At 36.3% G+C, this 21,192-nt stretch overlaps 1 protein-coding gene and 1 long non-coding RNA gene across 6 annotated transcripts in view; both read left to right on the forward strand.

Annotated features, from left to right (window-relative positions):
- The window catches only part of FIP2 (potassium channel tetramerization domain-containing protein / pentapeptide repeat-containing protein), a 32,463-nt gene extending 28,790 nt beyond the window's left edge, over window positions 1–3,673 (forward strand). For all 5 annotated transcript variants that reach the window (XM_028244907.2, XM_028244909.2, XM_082897465.1 and 2 more), the window contains one exon: window positions 3,347–3,673. In XM_028244907.2, coding sequence (XP_028100708.1) covers window positions 3,347–3,400 — 54 coding nt within the window. In that variant the 3' untranslated portion in view covers window positions 3,401–3,673. The remainder of the gene's footprint in view (window positions 1–3,346) is intronic.
- Window positions 3,674–10,760: 7,087 nt separating this feature from the next.
- Window positions 10,761–11,760, forward strand: LOC114300053 (uncharacterized). Its single transcript, XR_003642537.2, has 3 exons — window positions 10,761–10,918; window positions 11,202–11,306; window positions 11,473–11,760. It is a non-coding gene; the product is annotated as an uncharacterized LOC114300053 (long non-coding RNA).
- The last annotated feature ends 9,432 nt before the right edge of the window (window positions 11,761–21,192 follow it).

Here is a 21,192-nt window from a genome sequence, read left to right on the forward strand (position 1 = left end):
CTCCTTATATAGGAGATATTACAAACATCATTATAACCCATTATATGCCACTTACATATTATATATTACCATTATCTACCACTATCATATTATATACATGCCACTATCTACCACCAACACCACTATCATATTCTATACATGCCACTATCTACCACCAACACCACTATCATATTCTATACATGCCACTATCTACCACCAACACCACTATCATATGCCACTATCTTATTATATGCATTAACACAAATTTCCAACATCTTGTCCCCCTCCCCCCCCCCCCAATTTATACCCAACCCATATAAAACACCCCACAACTCTACCAACTGAGCAACCTTCCAATCATGCACCGCACGCCGCAACTGAATATCCCACACCACCACATCACCACCCCCTCAATAAGATGCCACCGCGCCTTCCGATCAGTCACAATATGAAAAATCAACGGAAAACGGACCTCCAGAGACTCCCCCTCACACCACTGATCCTTCCAAAACCGCACCCGCAACCCATTGCCCACCCGAAACACTACCCACCTCCAAAACTCCTCCCGACCCATCCAAATCCCTTTCCAAAGCCCATAGCCATGCGTAGTGAGCACATCCCCCGAAATCCAATTCCCCCTTCCCACCCCATACCTAGAAACCACCACCCTCCACAAAAACTTGTCTGCCTCCAAGGCAAACCGCCACAACCATTTCTCTAACAAAGCCTGATTAAAAGGCACCAACCTCGTCACCCCCAACCCCCCTGCATGCTTAGGTTGACAAATCCTCCCCCACTCAACCAAATGATACCTAAATTCATCAGCACTACTACCCCACAGAAAATCCCTCTGAAGCTTCTCCAAACGATGCGCGACTGATAGAGGAAGAACATGGACCGACATAAAATAAGTCGGAATACTACTCAACACACTTTTAATCAACGTCAACCGACTGCCCTTAGACAAATACTGCCTCTTCCAACCCGCCAGACGGCGCTGTACACGCTCCACCACCCATCCCACACCCCTTTCACCTTGAAAGAGGCACCTAACGACAAACCCAAATAACTAACCGGCAAAACTGACATCCTACACCCCAAGACAGCAGCTAAAACTGGTAACCGTTCAACCTCCCCAACTGGAATAAGCTCCAACTTCGGCAAATTAACCCGTAAGCCTGATACTGCCTCAAAACATAACAACACACAATGCAAATAACCCACCTGCTCGACATCAGCCCCGTAAAAGATCAGAGCGTCATCCGCATATAATAAATGAGATACAATAAGAGACACCCCAGACAACGATCCCACAGCAAAGCCCCCTAGGAGACCCCCACGCACAGCTCTATCCAACAATCTACTCAACGCCTCCATCACTAAAATAAATAACAGAGGTGACAACGGATCCCCCTGGCGACGACCCCGATACGTCGGAAAAAAACCTGCTGGAGATCCATTAATCAAGACAGACATCCGCACAGTCGAAACATAGAACTTAATCCAATGGCACCAAGTATCCCCAAAACCCATCCGATCCAACATGTACATGAGAAAATTTCAATTAACGTTGTCATATGTCTTCTCAATATCCAATTTGTAAATCAGACCGGGGTATTGTTGTCGAATCTGAGAATCCATACACTCATTGGCAACCAACACAGCATCCAAAATCTGCCTGCCTCCAACAAATGCATTCTGAGACTCAAATACCTCAGCCTTTAAAATCCCTCTAAGTCTATTAGCAAGAACTTTAGCTAAAATTTTATACACACTGCCCAACAAACTAATAGGCCGGAAATCACGAACATCCTCAGCCCCTCCTTTCTTCGGAATCAAAGCCAAAAAAGTCGCATTAAAACTTTTTTCAAATTGACCAGATTGGTAAAAAGCCTTGAAAGTTGCCATCACATCACCCTTCACCATACTTTTTATTTTTTATATTGTGGAAACTAATTGCGAAATGGAAAAGTTGAATTTGGGATTCAAACTTGTTTCCAAAAGACATGAAAACACAAGGGAGGTTGGCAAAGAAAAAAAACCTCCCCCCCTCGTCTTTCCAATCTCGATTCTACACACATTGCTCTCACCACACTGCCACACCCTTCCCCCTTCCGCCACCCCACCTCATTTTTCCAATTGCACAAAAATTTCACACAAACACACAAAAATGACACAGTCGTTGGGAGAGGATCTCGACAAAAATCCCACCTCATTGCTCCAACGCACAAAACAAAAATCACTTGAATGGGGATCGCAATCTTGAATATGTTGGATCTTGAATAGGGTCCCAAATTTATTGAAAGGATGTTGTAAATGGAAGGGGAAGGGGAAGGGGAGGGGGAGGGGGAGGAAGCACCGGAGTAGGAGCAAAGCAGATGGTCGTAAATGGGAGAAGGGGGAAGTGTTCTATGGTCAACTTCATGGTATAGTGGATGATGGATGGTTTTGACCAGCTAGATTGATAAAAATGGTGATGATGATTTGGTGTAGAAAGTTCAAAGTTAGGATTAACATTCACTTGAAAGAATGAATGAGAGTGCCACATGTCCTGCCAAAAATATATCAATTAAATAAATTAACGGGAATAGACACAGAGTTGGAATTGTGTAATTTAAAAAATTTGAGTTTTATTTGAAAAAATTAAAAATCCAAGGTTTAATTTGTTGTAAGGGTCAAATTTAATTCTTTTTAAATGTAATTTCCCCAAATATTTAAAACCATAATTTATTCTCTCTTGACATTCGAAAAATAAACCTAAAAACCCTAAAATGTATGTATATTTGTTGTTTAAAACAAATTTTTTTTTGTGGGTCCTCTGTGTTTGACCGACTGAAACTAATGGATCTTATTAGATCCTATTATATGAGAAGCTATGTAGTAAGTCTGTATCACTTACCCCGTGGCTGTGTGCCTACCTTATAGCAAGGGGGCACACAAATCATTTTGACTAAAATGTAGGAGAAAAAGTAGGAGAAACTAGTTACATGGTCTTATACAATTGGAAGGGTACAACACGTAGGATATTAGGCTGACTTATTAGATAATTTTTGCTGCTATACATTTTGATCACCAAAATAGCAACAACTCATGCATGGTGTTGATTATTTTCTTGCTGACTCTTAGAAGTTGTATTGTGACATTTTTACAAAAAAATGTAAAATTGGATAGAGATCTGGTGGATCCAATAGTTTCAAGAATCACATGAATTTTAACAATGCTTGAAAAAGCCCAATCTGTGTTTTCATTTTGGGGGCTAGTTTTCGTTTCTTGTCTTATTGGATTTGTCTGATCTTTTTCCTTTCCCCTGTCCTAATGAATTCACCTGGCTTCATTTTGTAATTATATTTTGTGGTGTTGCTTTCAGCATTTGGAAGGTGCAAAGCTGGATGGTGCCAATTTGCTTGGAGCAATCAGATAACACTTCAAGCGACACAATAATGATCCATTGCAGGTTTCCATTATCTTTGCTTTCGCCATAAATAACTTGTATCCAAACCCTATTCTCTCACCCCTTTCTCTTTCTACCATTAGATATTAATGCGCAGAATTGTGTATAGCTCTAAACCATGATTGATTTTAAATGACATTAGCTGTGTGTGGGTGTGGATTGCTGTGTACTGGGAACTTCCCTATGTGCTGATAAAGTTTGCCAAATGCCAATATGTCGATGCCATATAAATTCTGTTGATAATTGTCGAGATTTGGTAGATTGCAGTAGTTAGTGCGATGCTTGTATGCAACTCTAACGATTTACGAAAACTGTAAGAAGACATGAGTGCTGGCCTGAACTAGAAGAATAAATTTGTTTTGGGTTGGTTGAGATGGATGACGTTTGGGAAGAATGTGATGATGGAATTGGACATGTAGCAGGATATTAAGTATAGTCCATGTATGAACTTGTGAGTTTACTGAAGCCTTAGTCCTAATCTTCAGCTAATAAAAATGACAATGGTGATTCAGCAGTCATTGTGCAGTGTTGAGAGTTGCATTCGTAAGGTTTGCATGTCAGCCCCATTAAATCCGACCCCCATAGATCTTTGTTCTAGGGTGAGGGTTTTGAATTTCTTTGTATTTTTGCAATATGTTACTGAAATTTGGATTCGTTTGACCCCTAGGGTTTGGTAATGAATGGCATTTTGAGCTTTGCCTAATAATCTTTGCATACATATATAGTGTAATTAGGACACTTGTTCTGCGGTTGGTCCCAAAGGGTGTCAAAGTGTTTCGTGCGATTTGAACTTGTGAGGTATGGTTTTTATGGTGCTTAGTAGGACTTAACTTGCCACTTAGCTTATTGCTTGGGGTTGGTTTGACCAACTTTTAATTGGTTTAAATGTGGATATGAACTGAACTTGCCACTTAACTTGTCTTGGGGTTGGTATGACAAACTCTTAAGTGGTTTAAATGTGGATATGAAAAGAAAAATAATTGAAAATCGAGGAATATTTGGTTAAATATGGAAGAAAAGAAAAAAACTTGGGTAGAATTACAGTTGGCTCGGATTGGTTTGGGGTGACATCGCTTGTGGTAGACTACATTTGGGCTAGGTTCTCCTTACAAAACTTGGGTGTCCCAAGGTTCAAACTCAAGTATAAACCCAGAGTATATAAGCGTCACATTAGTTCCTTCCTTACCTAATGTGGGACAAGCTTTTCTAGTTTTGTTTCAACTATGCTGAAATGGTGCACTTCCCTTTGATCCATTAAATTGGATGTATGGAGCCTACTCAAAATTTAGCTCGAACTTTACAAAAATTTATGGCTTCAAAATCATTTTTTCAACACAATGTTACGTGGTGTTTCAAAATTACTGAATATTTTTTTTTTCAATGACTCAATAATGAAATGGGTCAAGTTTTATTCTCAAGGGATTCTAATATAAGTATTTGATATTCATGGAGCGTGTAATCTACCTTATATATATGATAAAATATATTTATTGTTTATAAAGTATGTCTTGTGTGTTATTTTATTCCTTTATTTTTTTTAAAAAAATATTGTGTTATTTTTTTTTAGTCCTTCAAATTTTAATTTTGTTAGATCTGTTTTTGAAGTTCTTTATTTGATGCAAATTAGTTTAATTCTAAACTGCCATTTAAATTGTAAATGAAATAATTATAAATTTCAAGTATGGTCTCTAAAGTATACATGTGTTATTTTGGTCTCTATTTATTTATTTATTATTATTATTTTTTTTGGCCAAACACACTATTGGTCTCTAAAATTTAATTGTCAATTTCTTCCCTCAATATTGCAAAGTTATGTTTTATCTTCTTCATCAATGTTTTGGAATTAAATTGGCAAATTTTAAAACTTTACGGTCAATATGTGTATTTTATTAATTATTTAGACTGTTCACTTGAAATTGGATCGAATTAAAAATTTTATAAACAAAATTGACAACAGTATCAAAGTGATACAAATTACATACTTGTTTTGTCCTATATTGGACTAATTCACCAGATAGGAAAACAACTCTGGTTATCTTTGGTTTCAATTTCATAAACAATTTTAATTTTTTTTTTTAAAAAATAGAAATTATTTTTAAAAAAATCCTAAATTTTTTTTTTTTGTGTTCTCAAAAAATGAAAAATTATATTAAAAAAAATAGTGTATTTTTTATTTATCATATTTTTAGTATATTAATTTATAATTTTTGAAAACCATACACCTTTTTTTCAATTTTTGAAATTAATTTTTGAGAGCTCAAAAATTATAATTTGTTTGGTTTACAATTTTTTCAATCTCCTCGCTCCTTTTGTTCTCTTGCATTCTACACATTAGCTAATCACTTTTTCTCTCATACCTATCTATTCAACTACAAACAAATTACATCCAAATTACAAAATTCCAAACTACAGAACAACTACAAAAATACAAAATTATTTTCAAAATATCTAACTAAATAAAATTTTAAATTTTGAAATTTTTTTTCAAAAATTTATCTTTCAAAACCAAACCAAACGTAACCGGAAAAAGCTAAAACACAACGAAAGATGCCAAATTTAAGATAAAGAAAACCAGAAGCCAATGCAAGTTGTTTCCTTACTAACATTATGCACTGTCTCAGGCTTGGCCCTGCAAAATTTGAAAGTTTTAAGCTATTGCCAGTGTAACCAAGCACATCTCTCTTTTGTTTTATGAATTTGTGTATAGCCTCTTAAGCAGTAGCGGCTCAAACATTCTTGAGGTCTTGGCCAAAAATCAAAATAGAACCTTTTTCACCAAGTCTTTGGAAAAATGCAGCTTTAGACCAAATAAATAAAATTAACCAAAAAAAAAAAAAGGTCAACTCGAGCATAACTCTAATGTATAAATTTGACATCACATTAACTGTTAGCAAAGGTTGTTGAGACTGCTGATGATATGATGTAAATAATTTCTAGTGTAAATTACACTTTAACCCTTATAATTTGACTTAAATTTCATTTTATCACTATTGTTTTAATTTGAATAATTTAATCTTTATACTTTAAGTTCATTTTCACTTTGTCATTCAGTTTAAATTTCTGTTAATTTCTTATAAGTGGACATCTTAGGAGTTTAATAAGCGTTCTAAAATTGTTAATTTTAACTTCTAACTTTAATAAAAGAATCAAATTAAAACTAGATTTAAAAGGATCACAGTGAAATTTAAGTCAAATTATAGGATTAGAAATGTAATTTACCCTAGTTTCAACTAATAAACAATTCCGATTAATAGTACTGTTGAGTGGCCTTCATGACACATCTGTCTAATGGGCTTATATGCAGTACATATATTTAGAGGAGGCAGATTCCCTCTGGACTGGAGGGAGCTGTTTGAACCTTTGGAGCTCATTACAGGCTCCATTTTGATAATTTGAATCATTTATTTTGTTAGATATTTTGTATATTTCATTTACACAAAAAATTAGGTCAATATCATAATCGTAATAGTTTTTCACTCCAAAAAAAAGGGAACAATTGTGTTTTAAAAAAAAAAACCATATATTTTTTTGGTGACAATAAATTGAACAAGCTATAATTATCGGATTGACCTAATTTTGTGTGTGGATAAAATATATGAAGTACCCGACAAAATGAACGGTTTGAATAATTGAAACGAGACCCGTGGTGAACCCTACGTGCCCAAACAGCAGACTGGAGGGACTCTTTGGTGTGAATTTTGCAAAACTTTATTGATAATTAAGACATTATGAAGCCCAAAGTAGGAACATTAACCTTACTTTTGCTGTTCTTTCAAACAACAATTGCCGAACCCAAATTTACTTGATGGACCTAAACCTCAGAAGTAATTTGCAGAGAGTGGTTACTAAGCCCAAATTCACTTGATGGACTTAATATTTGATGTCATTTAAAATTAAAGCTGACTACAATTAGGTAGCATCTCATGTGATGGCTTATAGTCTATTAACCACCAAGTATTCTATATATATATATATATATATATATTTTTTTTTTTTTACAAACTGATATAACACTTGAGTTATTTCTATATAATTGGGTAAATTACATTGGTAATTTCTATATTTTGATCTTTTTTTCATTTTGATTTTTATAGTTTCAATTGATTCGATTTTGGCTCTGAATTTATGATTTTGTCTCAATTTAGTCCAATTCATTAAAATTGTTATAACATTTTTTTATGAAAAATGTGTTCATGTGCAGCATAGGTCATGTTTTAGAAGCAAAATTATAAATTTATTTAAGTCAATGAATTAATCTTAACTAACTCAATGATTGTTTTTTGTCAAAAATTCTAATAACTTTATCAAATAAACTAAATTGATACAAAATTTAAAATTAAAGGTCAAAATTAAGTTAATTGAAAATTTAATGACAAAAATGACATAATATTAATAAAATATAGAGACTATCGATGTAATTTTCGACATTAATTTTCAACAATTTCATTTCAAATACTTAAATTGTATCACTTTACGTCACACAAGTTTGTGAAAAATAATTTGTTTGTGTAGCATTTTTCTTAAAATCTCAAGTTTTTGACAACTAGAAAGGTTTAGTAATTATTGTTTCCATTGGTGGCTCTATAAATTTTCATGAGTGGTGTCATTTCCATATTTTTTAGTATTATTTTCAATATTTTCTTGATGAAGAATAATTAAAAAATTGAAAATACTCATCATTAATTTTTTATTTATTTATAAATAAAGGTAAATTACAAGGTTGGTCCCTCTGTGAAATTTCATTTTAAATCTTCAAGTTTTTAGTTAAACCTTACATTTTTAATTTTTTTATAATGTGATTCTTTCATCACATACAATTAGAATTTTAAACAGAAAAAATACCACGTACAACTCGCATGGAATTTTTAGCAATTTTCGCACAATAAAAAATGAATAAATTGCATTGGTGGTCCCTATGATTTTTTTTTTTTTTTTTGATTTCTACACTGGTCCTTCTAGTTTTTCACTATTTGTTTTTCTATTCAAAATGTTAGTGGCGCCTGATGGAATAATAATATTGTAATAAAACTAAAAGTATAGGATTCAAATTATTCAAATTCAAATTAAAATTCAATAATAAAATTTTAAAAACTGAATTAAGACCTACTTTAATGATATAAAAAGTGCATTGAGTAAAAAAAACTATAAGATTTATTAATTTATACAGGCATTACCCCAAATAATATAACATAGTATTATAAAAACTATGTAATTGTGTTTTTTATACAAGTTATGTTTTATTTGGTTTACTGGATTGAGATAGAATGGAATGGAATTATCATGCATTAAGTTTCTCTATGGAATGATAATTCTTTTACAATAGTGAATGGTGATTCTATTGACAGTGTATTTTTAATTATTTTTTAGTCAATCAAACATGTAAATAAATATTTTAATGAAATAATTATTTTATTTCAATGAATTTAACATTACTTAAAGATTTTGAGAATTCTCAAGAAATACAGGGTTCAAAGAATAAAATAAGAGGGTTCATTAACAACATTGCTCACTTTTGTTGGTAAAACTTCACATATCTAATACTCATTTTGCAAATTTCAGTGGGTTCACATGAACCCTCTCTGTTCAATGTGCCGTAGCCCCTGATTGTTTCAAGTTTTTTTTATGACAAAAATGTAACAGAAGGTTTTGGGATAAAAAGAAACCAACATTAAGTTTGTTACCTTGAAACCTGGAAAAAGCATACTCTACATTGTGTTTATAAAGCACATAAGGTGGGTTTTACATCAAATAGCTCCAATAACAACATTCTCATTGCTTGATGCATAGTTTTATATATATGGCTTTTGTGGAGACATATTTTTAGGGTTGTCCACGTGGTCAAGGTTGTTAGCTAAGGTGCCATGTAGATGAACTAAGTTGCAGAGATACGGTGCTACCATATCAGAATCTCAGACATTCGGATAGAGGACAAGAATCCTGGATGACATCAAGCTACCTATTTGGATAGAGATGGGATTCTTGAGGAAGTTCATCTTAATTTGAATAATGTGAGTTGTGATAGATGTTATCCTTGTAAAGGATAGAGTCCCATGAAATAAGACTTCTAGGGGAAGTTGGACATTGATTATTATAAAAGTAAGACACCCCGTGAGTTTAAGGTATGCTTTTATTTGAGATATTTTTTCTTGTCCATTGAGCACTTGTGTGACATCTTTGAGAGATTATTTGACTGACTTGATCATCGAATTGCCCCCGAATGGACGAACCACCGCGATATTCTCATCTTCTTGTTGGTAGGTGGTTGACTTAATCTATTCTATCTCATGCTCTCCAGCTAAGTTCTCTGTTTAGTTGTGTGGTCGGAAATCAACACGCACAATTTGGCACCGTCTGTGAGAACTTAGTAAGAATAGATGGCCAACATCTGGCAAGGAGGACGAGAAGGATCATCTTGATTCTTGGTTCTTGGTTTTTGACGAGTGGACATTTGAGTCCTTGTTTCATGAAGCCGATGATTCATGATCTTAGTCTGAGGAGTATTTCTAGCATGTTGTTTAGCTGACATGTTGAAAGATCAGACAATATAGGTTCTATCACCTCATGTTGGGGACATATTTTTTGGGTTGTCCACGTGGCCGAGGTTGTTAGCCTAGGTGCTACATGGATGGACCAAGTCGCCGAGATATGATGTAATCATATCTGAATCCGAGATATTCGAATAGAGGACAAGAGTCCTAGATGACATCAAACTACCAATTTGGATAGAGATGAGATTTTTGAGAAAGTTCATCTTAATCTGAATAGTGTGAGTTATGATAAATGTTTGTCTTGTAAAGGAAAGAGTCCCATGAAGTAAGACTTCTAGGAGAAGTTAGACATTGATCATTATAAAAGTGAGGCATCCACGTGGGTCTAAGGTATGCTTTGACTTGTGCATTGAGTACTTATTTGATATCTTTGATAGATAAGTTGACTGACTTGATTATCGGAGTGCCCCTGGGGTGGACTAGCCACTGCGGAATTTCTTGTCTTTTTGTGCACTGGTGCTGGCTTAATCTATTTTGCTACGTGCTCTCCAACTAAGTTCCCTGTTTGGTTGTGAGGTCAGAAAGTAACACCTATAGGCAAAAAGGCCTTTGGAGCAGGTTTCATCTCTTTGGTTTGGTAGTAGACATTATAGTGGGGACATGGGATTCCTTACCTAGTTGAAAAGTAGAGGGAGGTTAGTATTGGAGCTTTTGTGGTTTACAAAGCAAAATGGTCCTGAGTTTGCTTGTCTCATGAATGCTGAAAGTAATTTATTTTTTGTTTTGTTTTATATTGAAGTGTAGATATGTGTAATTGAGTTCATTTGTTGCATGAAATGAAACAGGCAAGTGGGTGACACGGGAAGAAGCATTTGCTGCATCTGAAGCTTCTTCAACTTCAGCTAAAAAAAAGCCCATTTTGAAAAAACTACTGTCAGCTTTAGAGGGTAGATCGACTTCGGAAAACAAAGATGCTGCAAAATATTAGGCAACTCCCTAGGTTGGTTTATCTTTGCATCCCATATCTCTTGTTGCAAGATTTCATATTAATTGATATTTGATTACAATTTGGATTGTATGTGGATTTTGTGGAACAATTTGGAGTACTCTGTTTCTTCTTGTTGTTTTTGTTATAGGGTTTGGTTTAATCTCTACATCACATTTCTCTTGTTGCAAGATTTCATATGAATTGATAACAATTTGGAGTGCATTTGAATTTTGGTAAACTTAAAGTACTCTGTATCATTATATCTTCCTCTTCTCATCACATCATTCTTATTCAGGTAATTGCTCTTGATGATCAGATGTGTAGCTGGAGAAGGAAATATAGAGTATGCTTTTAGTTGAAATGGGCTTGAAGAATCTTGCATTTCCTTTTGAAGTATAAGGTCAAATTTTGTTTCACTTTTGTCCTTCACTCTTAGTGCTCTTCAATAATTTTGGTTCTTTAAACCAGCCCCACTTGCTTTTTAGTTGTGTTTATGATACTGTAGTATTTTTTTCTTGGAATTGTCGCTGTACCTACTTACATGTTCTATGGTTGCCTTTTCCAAGGTTGAGGATACCATCGTGCTTGCACTGGCACAACAGCGGCATGCAAATGCAGTTCGACTATCTGGTTTGAGTTTGCCTTATACGCGCTGGTGACGGGCTTGATGGTTGATACCTGCTTTAATTGTTAAACTCCCTCGCAGTTTCTGGTTTCTATTTGAAACCACTACTGTTGCCTAATTTTTATGAATATAAGTCCTCTCTTAAGTGAGGCACCGAAAAGTCATCATTATCCCATATAGACTTTTGTGTTGCACAATTCAAATAATACATGGTTTCAATTTTTCTTGATTGGAGTTGCCCTTTTATCAGAATTGGTGTCCAAATCAGCAGCCTCTTGTCAATCTCATTTTCATGTTGTGCATAATATGTTTTTATCATTTGAGCATGTTAGCCAATCCCAGAACATTGGAATTATGGCTTTATTGACATGAGATGACTTAATTTTAGCATATATGGTTGTATGTATAAACTATAGGCTATAGCTTATTTTCTGGAAATTATTCCCCGAAAAGTACTATTACCATTAAGTTTTGCAAGGTATAACACTCGGTTAAGAGATTTTCATTTTCAAAAGTGTTAGAACAAGCTACTGGTAGAATTTGTTTTAACAATCACCTCAGACGAATAAGAAAATGTCCCTACCAAAAAATTGTAGTATTCCAAGCTTGTCTTTTTCATAGTTTTGCTTCACTCTTGGTGATATCATATAATAGTTCTTTCTGTTTCACTCTTTTTCTGTCTTGATATGGACATGAATGTGTTTCTTTAACTTGCAAGTCTTTCACTATTTCAGGGCATGTTCCTGCTAATCTGGACACTAATGAAACTACTTTGAGCAAGCTTGAATATTTTTTTTGATGTTTTTTTGTGATAATATGTATATTACTGGACGCTTAACTTACAGAATGCCCTGATTTCTATTTTTGTTCCATCTTATTCTGTTATTAGGCAGTCTCAAAATTTGAGAATGCATTAAAACTTTGCTATTGATAGAATTATGGATCATCCATGATGAATGAGTATTAAGTTTGAAGTCTTTGTTCCCCTGTAGAACTGAGCCAGGAAGAGTCTGAAGCTGTTCTTTTTAAAAAGGTTTGGTATTTATGTCCCACTATTTTTTGTGTTAATATTGCTAATTGCTACTTGTATATAATATTGACAGTTGTATAGCTTTCTCTTTTCTCTTTTTTGCTTTCGGTGGTAATGCCCATCATTTGGAATCCAATGTATATTGCTTCTCTCTATAAAGAGAGAGTTGATTTCTCTTGTAATTACAGAACACACAATACAGAAAACATTTTGCTCTCTAGCTTCTCTCATTCTTTGCTCTCTAGCTTCTCTCTCAAACTAATCTTTCATGGTATCAGAGCCCATCAACTTGTTCGAAATTTTCTCCTGAGTCCAACGGCACCAAGCCCGTTCTCAGAAAAGCCAACACGCGCCCACACGCGCCGCCCTTAGCCTCTGCGCGTCAACACGACCGCCACCACGCTCACACGCGCCAACACGCGCCAACTCCTGTCGCTCACTTCCGCCACGCGCCCACACGCGCCCACACATCCGCGGCTCCCATACGCCGCGCCTGCTACCGTACGCGTACCATGCGCCACTTTGCTAGTGTGCACCCGCGTGCGCCAAACCAGCTACCGTGCGCCGCGCCTGCGCCTGTCTGCTAACGTGCACCGTTGCCTTCCTGCTAACGTGCTCCTCCCTGCACTCTGCTAACGTGCGCCGCTGACATCATTGCTGACATCATCTCTGTCCAGCATACCTTTCCTTGCTATTTTCGACCTTCCGGACTCACTGGTACACTCTGTTTTACCTAATTTTGCTCCTACGGATCTATTTCTATTACTTTCACCCTACTCAACGAGTATTATGGATCGTCATGATGCCTCCCATCCCATTTCCGTCATTTTAAATGGTTCAAACTATGTTCTGTGGGCCCAAGCTATGTCCTCTTTTCTCAAAGGCAAGAAGCTCTGGCGAATTGTCACCGGGGATGTGGCTAAACCAGTAAAAGACAGTGCCACTACTGAAACTCCTGTTCATACTGCTACATATGAAGACCGACTTGAGGAATGGGACAGTAAGAATTACCAAATCATTACCTGGTTTCGTAATACCTCTATTACCTCTATCAGTCTTCAATTTGGCCGCTTTCAGCTTGACTCTGTAACTACTCCTGCGAAAGACATCTGGGATTTTTTGAAAGAACGATACCAGACTACTGGTCTTGCCCATCAATATCAACTTCAGAACCAACTTCACCGCATGCGCCAAGAATCCACTCAGTCCATTAATGACTTCCTTTCTCAAATGTACTCTGTTTGGGATCAGCTTGCTCTTTCCGAACCAGCATGGCATGACCCCGAAGATGCCGTTTTATTTACTATCCATCGCAACCAGCAAAGGTTGGTGTAATTTCTCATGGCTCTTACCTCATCTTTTGAGCCCGTACGTGCCTCCCTGCTTCATCGCCATCCATTGCCCACTCTTGAACAAGCAATTTCTGAGTTGCTATCCGAGGAGACTCGTCTCGGTACTCTTCAAACACATCATGTGGACTCTGTTCTTGCCACTCCTCCGTCCCGGCCATCATTTCCCCAGCGAACTACTGCTTGCCTCTACTGTCAGAATCGGGGCCTTCCTTCAACCCATCTCCTGGTCCATTGCCCCGTCAGATCCTGCCGCTACTGCAACAAACTTGGTCCTGGCCATCTGCAACAGGATTGTTTTCGCAATCCCTCTCGCTCATCCTCCAATAGCCACTCCTCTCGCGGTGGCTCTTCTCGGGGAAACTTTCACCGTTCTGGCAATCAGTCTCATCACACTGCTGCTGCTGCTTCCGGGAATCAGTCTCACCACACTGACACTGCCACCTCTGCCGGGTTCTCTGAGTCACCTACTCCATCTACCCCTCGCTTTTCTCCAACAGATGTAGAGGCCATGCTCAAACAGCTTCTCTCCCCATCTGGTACACCTCCTCCTACTGCTTTGTCTGTCATTCCAGGTAACTCTTCTTGGTATTTTGACTCTGCCTGTTGTAATCATATGACCTCCAGTTCTACTATTTTTTCTTCCTTCTCTTCCTCTCCTCATATTCCCTCAATACATACTGCTGATGGTTCTCTCATGTTTGTTCGTCATGTTGGTACTGTTTCCACCTCTTCTTTATCCATACCTCACGTTTATCATATCCCTGCTCTTACCTTAAACCTTATTTCCATTGGTCAATTATGTGAACTTGGTCTAACTGTCACATTTTCTGCTACTGATTGTTTGGTACAGGACCCTCAGACAGGGCAGACTATTGGGATCGGCCGTAAGCATGGACGTCTCTATGAACTCATTCATCTTCATGTTCCTGCCTCTCCTCAAATTGCTGCTCCTACATCTACTTCCTCATTATCTCCCTTTCATCTTTGGCATTGTCGCTTAGGGCATATTTCTGTTAATCGCTTAAGGTCTTTGGTTTCTAGTGGACAGCTGGGTCATGTAATTCCCGATAATTTCGATTGTATACCCTGTCAACTTGCCAAACAACCTGCTTTATCATTTAATAAAAGTACTTCTGTTTCTCTTGCACCTTTTGATCTTATACATTCGGACATTTGGGGACCCTCACCTACTACTACTATGGGGGGATCCCGCTATTTTGTTGTTTTTATTGATGATTTTTCCCGGTTTACTTGGCTTTTTCTCATGAAACATAGGTCTGAATTGAAACACATTTATTATCGTTTTGCACAAATGGTCCACACCCAATTTTCCAAAACCATCAAAATTTTTCGCTCTGACAATGCTATGGAATACCGGGATTCCGATTTCCTTTCCTTTCTTCAGCATCATGGTACATTGCCTCATCGTTCCTGTGCTGGCACATCTCAGCAAAATGGCCGCGCTGAACGGAAACATAGGCATATTCTTGACACTACTCGCGCTCTCCTTCTCTCTTCTTCCTGCCCTGAAAACTTTTGGGGAGAAGCTGCCCTCACTGCTGTCTACACTATCAACTGTGCTCCTACACCTGTCATCCATAATCAAACTCCTTTTGAACGTCTGCATGGCACTCCCCCTCCGTACGCCAATCTCCGGGTTTTTGGCTCTGCCTGCTTTGTTCTACTTCAATCCCATGAACACACCAAGCTTGAACCTCGCTCTCGTCTTTGTTGCTTTCTTGGGTACGGCATTGAACATAAAGGCTTCCGCTGTTGGGATCCTATCTCTCAACGTCTTCGTATATCCCGCCATGTCGTTTTCTGGGAACACCAAATGTTTTCCTCGCTATCCTCTTTTCACTTACCCGGACTTTCCACTACTGCACTATTTACTAATCCTTCCATCGATCTTTTCTCTGCTGATTTTGATACAGGTTCCTCCTCCATCGAGACGCCCTTGCTCACCCCTGATCCTGTCCAGCCTGCTCTACCTGAAGGTCTGCCTCTTGCTACCACACCTCCTTCTCCACTGGCTCTTCCTCTCACCAATCCTCCTCCAGATCGACCACGCCGGGTAACTCAACCTCCTATCCATCTTCGTGATTATATTGTTGGATCTGCTGCCTTCTCTACTTATGAACCAACCTCCTATCGTGAGGCTTGTACTAATCCTCTTTGGCAGCAAGCTATGACTGATGAACTCCATGCCTTGGAAAAAGCTCATACTTGGGATCTTGTTGATCTTCCTCCTGGCAAGACTGCAATTGGCTGCAAATGGGTTTACAAAATCAAAACACATTCTGATGGCTCTATTGAACGCTACAAAGCTCGTCTTGTTGCCAAGGGCTTCAACCAAGAATATGGCATTGATTATGAGGAGACATTCTCTCCTGTTGCTCGGCTTACATCTGTTCGCAGTTTACTTACTGTTGCTACTGCTCGCCACTGGGGGCTCTTTCAGATGGATGTCAAAAATGCTTTCCTCAATGGTCATCTCCTTGAGGAGGTCTACATGCAACCTCCACCTGGGTCTACTTTTCCACCTCATCAGGTTTGCAAACTACAGCGTGCTCTCTATGGTCTCAAGCAAGCACCTCGTGCTTGGTTTGCTACGTTCAGTTCTACCATTCTTGCCTTCGGATTCACCTCTAGTTCCTATGACTCTGCTCTCTTTATCCGGACTACTTCTCATGGTACTACTCTTCTTCTTCTATATGTGGATGATATGATTATCACTGGTAATGATACAGCTGGTATTCTCCACCTCAAACAATTTCTCCACCAACAATTTGAGATGAAGGACCTTGGTACTCTTAACTACTTCTTAGGCCTTGAAGTATCTCATGATTCTACTGGTTCCTATTTGTCCCAAGCCAAATATGCATCCGATCTTCTGGCTCGTGCTGGTCTTACTGATTGCAAAACTGCCTCTACTCCGATTGATCCTCAGATTCGTCTCACTCCTCTCGATGGCACTCTTCTCTCTGATGCTACTCTTTATCGCCAGCTCGTCGGCAGTCTTGTTTATCTCACAGTCACCCGTCCTGACATTGCCTATGCTGTTCACATTGTCAGTCAGTACATGTCGGCTCCTCGCACTCCCCACTATACTGCTCTACTCCGCATCCTTCGCTATCTCAAAGGCACTCTGTTCCATGGTCTTCACTTCTCGGCTTCTTCCTCTCTTGACCTACGTGCCTTTTCCGATGCTGATTGGGCTGGGGATCCTACGGATCGACGCTCCACCACGGGATTCTGCTTCTTCTTAGGGGATTCTCTTCTTGCTTGGCGTAGCAAAAAACAATCTCTCACTGCCCGCTCTAGCACCGAAGCTGAATACCGAGCTCTTGCTGACACTACTCAGGAACTTCTCTGGCTTCGCTGGCTCCTTGCTGATATGGGCGTTTCTTCATCTACTCCTACCCCTCTCTACTGTGACAATCGGAGTGCTATTCAGATTGCTCACAATGATGTTTTTCATGATCGCACCAAACATATTGAGATTGATTGTCATTTCATTCGCCAACATGTTACTTGTGGAACTGTTCATCTTCTTCCTATTGCTTCAGTCGATCAACCCGCTGATATCTTCACTAAAGCTCATCCTCCTGGCCGCTTTACTGATCTTGTTTCCAAACTCAACTTGGTAGATGCTTTCCCTCCTTGAGTTTGCGGGGGGCTGTTAATATTGCTAATTGCTACTTGTATACAATATTGACAGTTGTATAGCTTTCTCTTTTCTCTTTTTTGCTTTCGGTGGTAATGCCCATCATTTGGAATCCAATGTATATTGCTTCTCTCTATAAAGAGAGAGTTGATTTCTCTTGTAATTACAGAACACACAATACAGAAAACATTTTGCTCTCTAGCTTCTCTCATTCTTTGCTCTCTAGCTTCTCTCTCAAACTAATCTTTCATTTTGTATGAGTCATGCTAATTTATATATGTCAGACTCCTCCGGTTGCTCGCTGAAGTACATATTTCAAGTGGTTGAGAATTCTAATTATTGTGCTTCCTCATAGTATATTGTTTCTGTGTGAGATCATTTTGTTTACTAAGTATAGAAACAACCTCATTTCTTCCCAATTATGAACGACAGAAGTAATTTGAATCCTAATTGAGAATCAGAACCAAGTAAAATTCTGAAACACAAATACTGAGTTCCACTCTACATCTTTCTATCCATCTCTAGCTTTGTCAATGATTTGGACACTTAGCATGCCTTGCCATGAAGAGATGTGTTACATTTGAAGATCGTCACTTTTCTTTTCATCTCTATTTTCATCCGTTGCCTCTATAGAATTTCGTGTACAAGTTAGAACTACATAGTTTAAGAATTCTTGGTCAAACAATGACCTCAATTTAGTATTTTGCATGATTTCAAATTTTATATTATTTTTGCACAAATGATTTTTACGTTAAACTGATATGTCTAATCTTGGTAGTGTTATTCTTGTTTGTGTCACTTTTAACTTGGATAGGCATGGCTTACGTATTTTTGGAAAAGAGCCGAAGTCCATCGTATAGAAGAGGAGATTGCCGAAAAGAGAAATGAGAGGACATGGTTTTCGTATGATTCTTTATTTTGTATGGAATTTTTATTTTACGGTAAATTACACTTTGCACCCCTGTACTTTGCATCAAATCTCATTTTGGCCCCTATATATGAAATCATGACAACTAACCTTTTGTACTTTTAGTCAAATTTCACTTTGGTCCCTGCACATGAAATTGTGAGAATTAACCCCCTGTACTTTTGATAAAATTTCAGTTTATTCTTACACAAGTATCGATGTTCCATTTCTGTTACTCAATTGTTTATTTGTTTAACAGAATCTAATCATGTGATAAGAATGTCATTTCGACGTTAGGGTAAGAAAGGAAACTCATCTACATTTTCTACTAATACACACTTTATCCAAAATTTTATATCAAAATAGGACTGTAATAGGTTAAAACAAAACGCAGTTTGTGAACAATTAAGAAGATGAACTACTCCCTCAGACCCAAAATATTAGTCCCTTATTCCATTATTCATTGTCCTAAAATATTAGTCTATTTTCAAAAATCAAGGACTAAAATAATATGAATTTTCTATTTTGCCCTTCTTTTAAAGTCATTAACAATACAAAAAGTACAATTATGACAATTGATATTTCCCAAAAAAATGTACTATCAAAGGGTAATTTTGAAAAATCAATTTTTTTTTTTAAAATGCAATAATTGTACTACCAAAAAAAGTTAGATTCCTCAAAAGAGACTAGTATTTTGGGATAGAGAGAGTAGGACTTTTTATAAATTGGAATCACGAAACTCAATTTTTCACGATAATACAGTATTTTGTCTATTCATTTTTCTTTCTATTTGATTTTTTTTGTTGCATTTTTTTTTTAATTTCAAAAACTCTACTTTCTTCCCAATTTTTACCATGCGAACATATATATTGTATTATATAATTCTCATGTGCTTAGTGTAATTTACTCATTATTTTAGGTTGGAATATACTTAGTTTGTATGGAATTTGACAGTAAAAGTTATTCTTTTTTGGATGGTTAGAAGTGAAATGGATGCAAATTGTGGAATGATTGATAATATATGTATTGTTTTGTTGATATACATGGTATATGTTGCACGGAATATATATAGGTTGTGGACAAATTAATAAAAAAATATATATAAAATCATGTTTTTGGCAACTAAACAATTGGTAGCCAAAAAGAAAGTAAATATTTTTAGCAACTAAATAGTTAGTAACTAAAAAATAATAAAATGATTTTTTTTTTGGCGCCTAAATATTTAGTAGCCATAAAAAAAGCAAACTTTAGCCGACTAAGACTTTAGGGGCTAAAAAAAAAATGAAAAAAAAAAATTTGGCGACTAAAACTTTAGTATCCAAAAAAAAAAAAAAAATTCAAACTTTAGGTGACTAAAACGTTTAGTAGCTAAAACAAATGAGATGAGCAAAAAAAAAAATTGGCGACTAAAACTTTAGTCGTCCTAAATAATTTCAGTTTTTTGCAACTAAATGTTTTAGTCGCTAAAATGCGATATTAGTTTTTTTTGAAAGTTTTTGGCAATTAAAAAATTAGTCTACAATTGAGGACTTTCAGCGACTAAACTATTTTCAGTTGCCAATTACCATTCGCGAGAATTATTCAATGACTAATCTAGCGACCAAAAATTTTAATCGCAAAAAAGTTTTGGTGACTAAAAACTAACTTTTGGCACTAAAAATTTAGTCGCCAAAAGTGTCATTTGTTGTAGTGCACACGACTTTACATTTTTATTGATCCTACTTTTATATCTAATCCAAGAAATTCTATTTCTCTTTTAGCTTAGATACATTTCTTTTCTCCTAATACTATTTTGTGCTTCTCATATTTATCTGTTGCTCAATCGTTCTAGAAAATATTAAGATATCATCTATATATACAAGACAAATATTACTTAATTCCTTAAATATATTATCCATTATTCTTTGAAATATTTGTGGAGCATTTTTTAATCCAAATGGTAGTTTGGCCATTCATAGTGACCTTGTGGTGTGCTAAAGTCTATCCAAAGAATACTTTCTTTGTCCATTTTTATTTGGTGATAACCGTTTTTGCAATCTGTTTTCGAGAATCAAAAGACATCCTGTATTTTATTAAAAATGCCTTGCTTATTAGGAATAAAATAACTTTCTTTTTTGGTATTTTCGTTTAATTTTTTATAATTTATTACCATTTTAGCTTTTCTCCTTTTCATTTCAGCATGATTTCTTACTACAAAAGCTATATTACTATGAGGGCTATAACAATCTCTAATTAATCCGTTTGTTTTAAGGTCTTCTATTTCAATTTTAAACTCTTTTATATCATTATAAGTATAATCATTTGCTTCACTCAAATTATCATATTTGGATCTTCTGACTCTATTTAGCTATACTTTTATCTTTATACCAATATTTTAGTGGATTATGGTCGTATAATTCCTTGCACCTTTCTGTACTTTTCTTTTTTGAATTTCCTCTATAATAGCGAGTTCTTTAATACCAAGCTCGTTAATAATTAATGTAGTTTCATGATTGGTTAATAATTAATGAAATTAATTGTTTAATGTGTTATTGCAGTTTTTAACTTTTGAACTTCGACTCGTTGATTATTTATTGTAAATATTACATAATGTAAGGTTAGTGTACAAGGACTATATAATCGTTGGAAATTGTTTATGATTAAATCATGTGATGGTTGATAGGTTACCCATGATTTTGGAATGACAAAACTTACCGATTGAATTT

This window comes from Camellia sinensis, chromosome 12 (genome assembly GCF_055761805.1).
Source record: "Camellia sinensis isolate YWXY chromosome 12, ASM5576180v1, whole genome shotgun sequence".
Taxonomy (NCBI): Eukaryota; Viridiplantae; Streptophyta; class Magnoliopsida; order Ericales; family Theaceae; genus Camellia; species Camellia sinensis.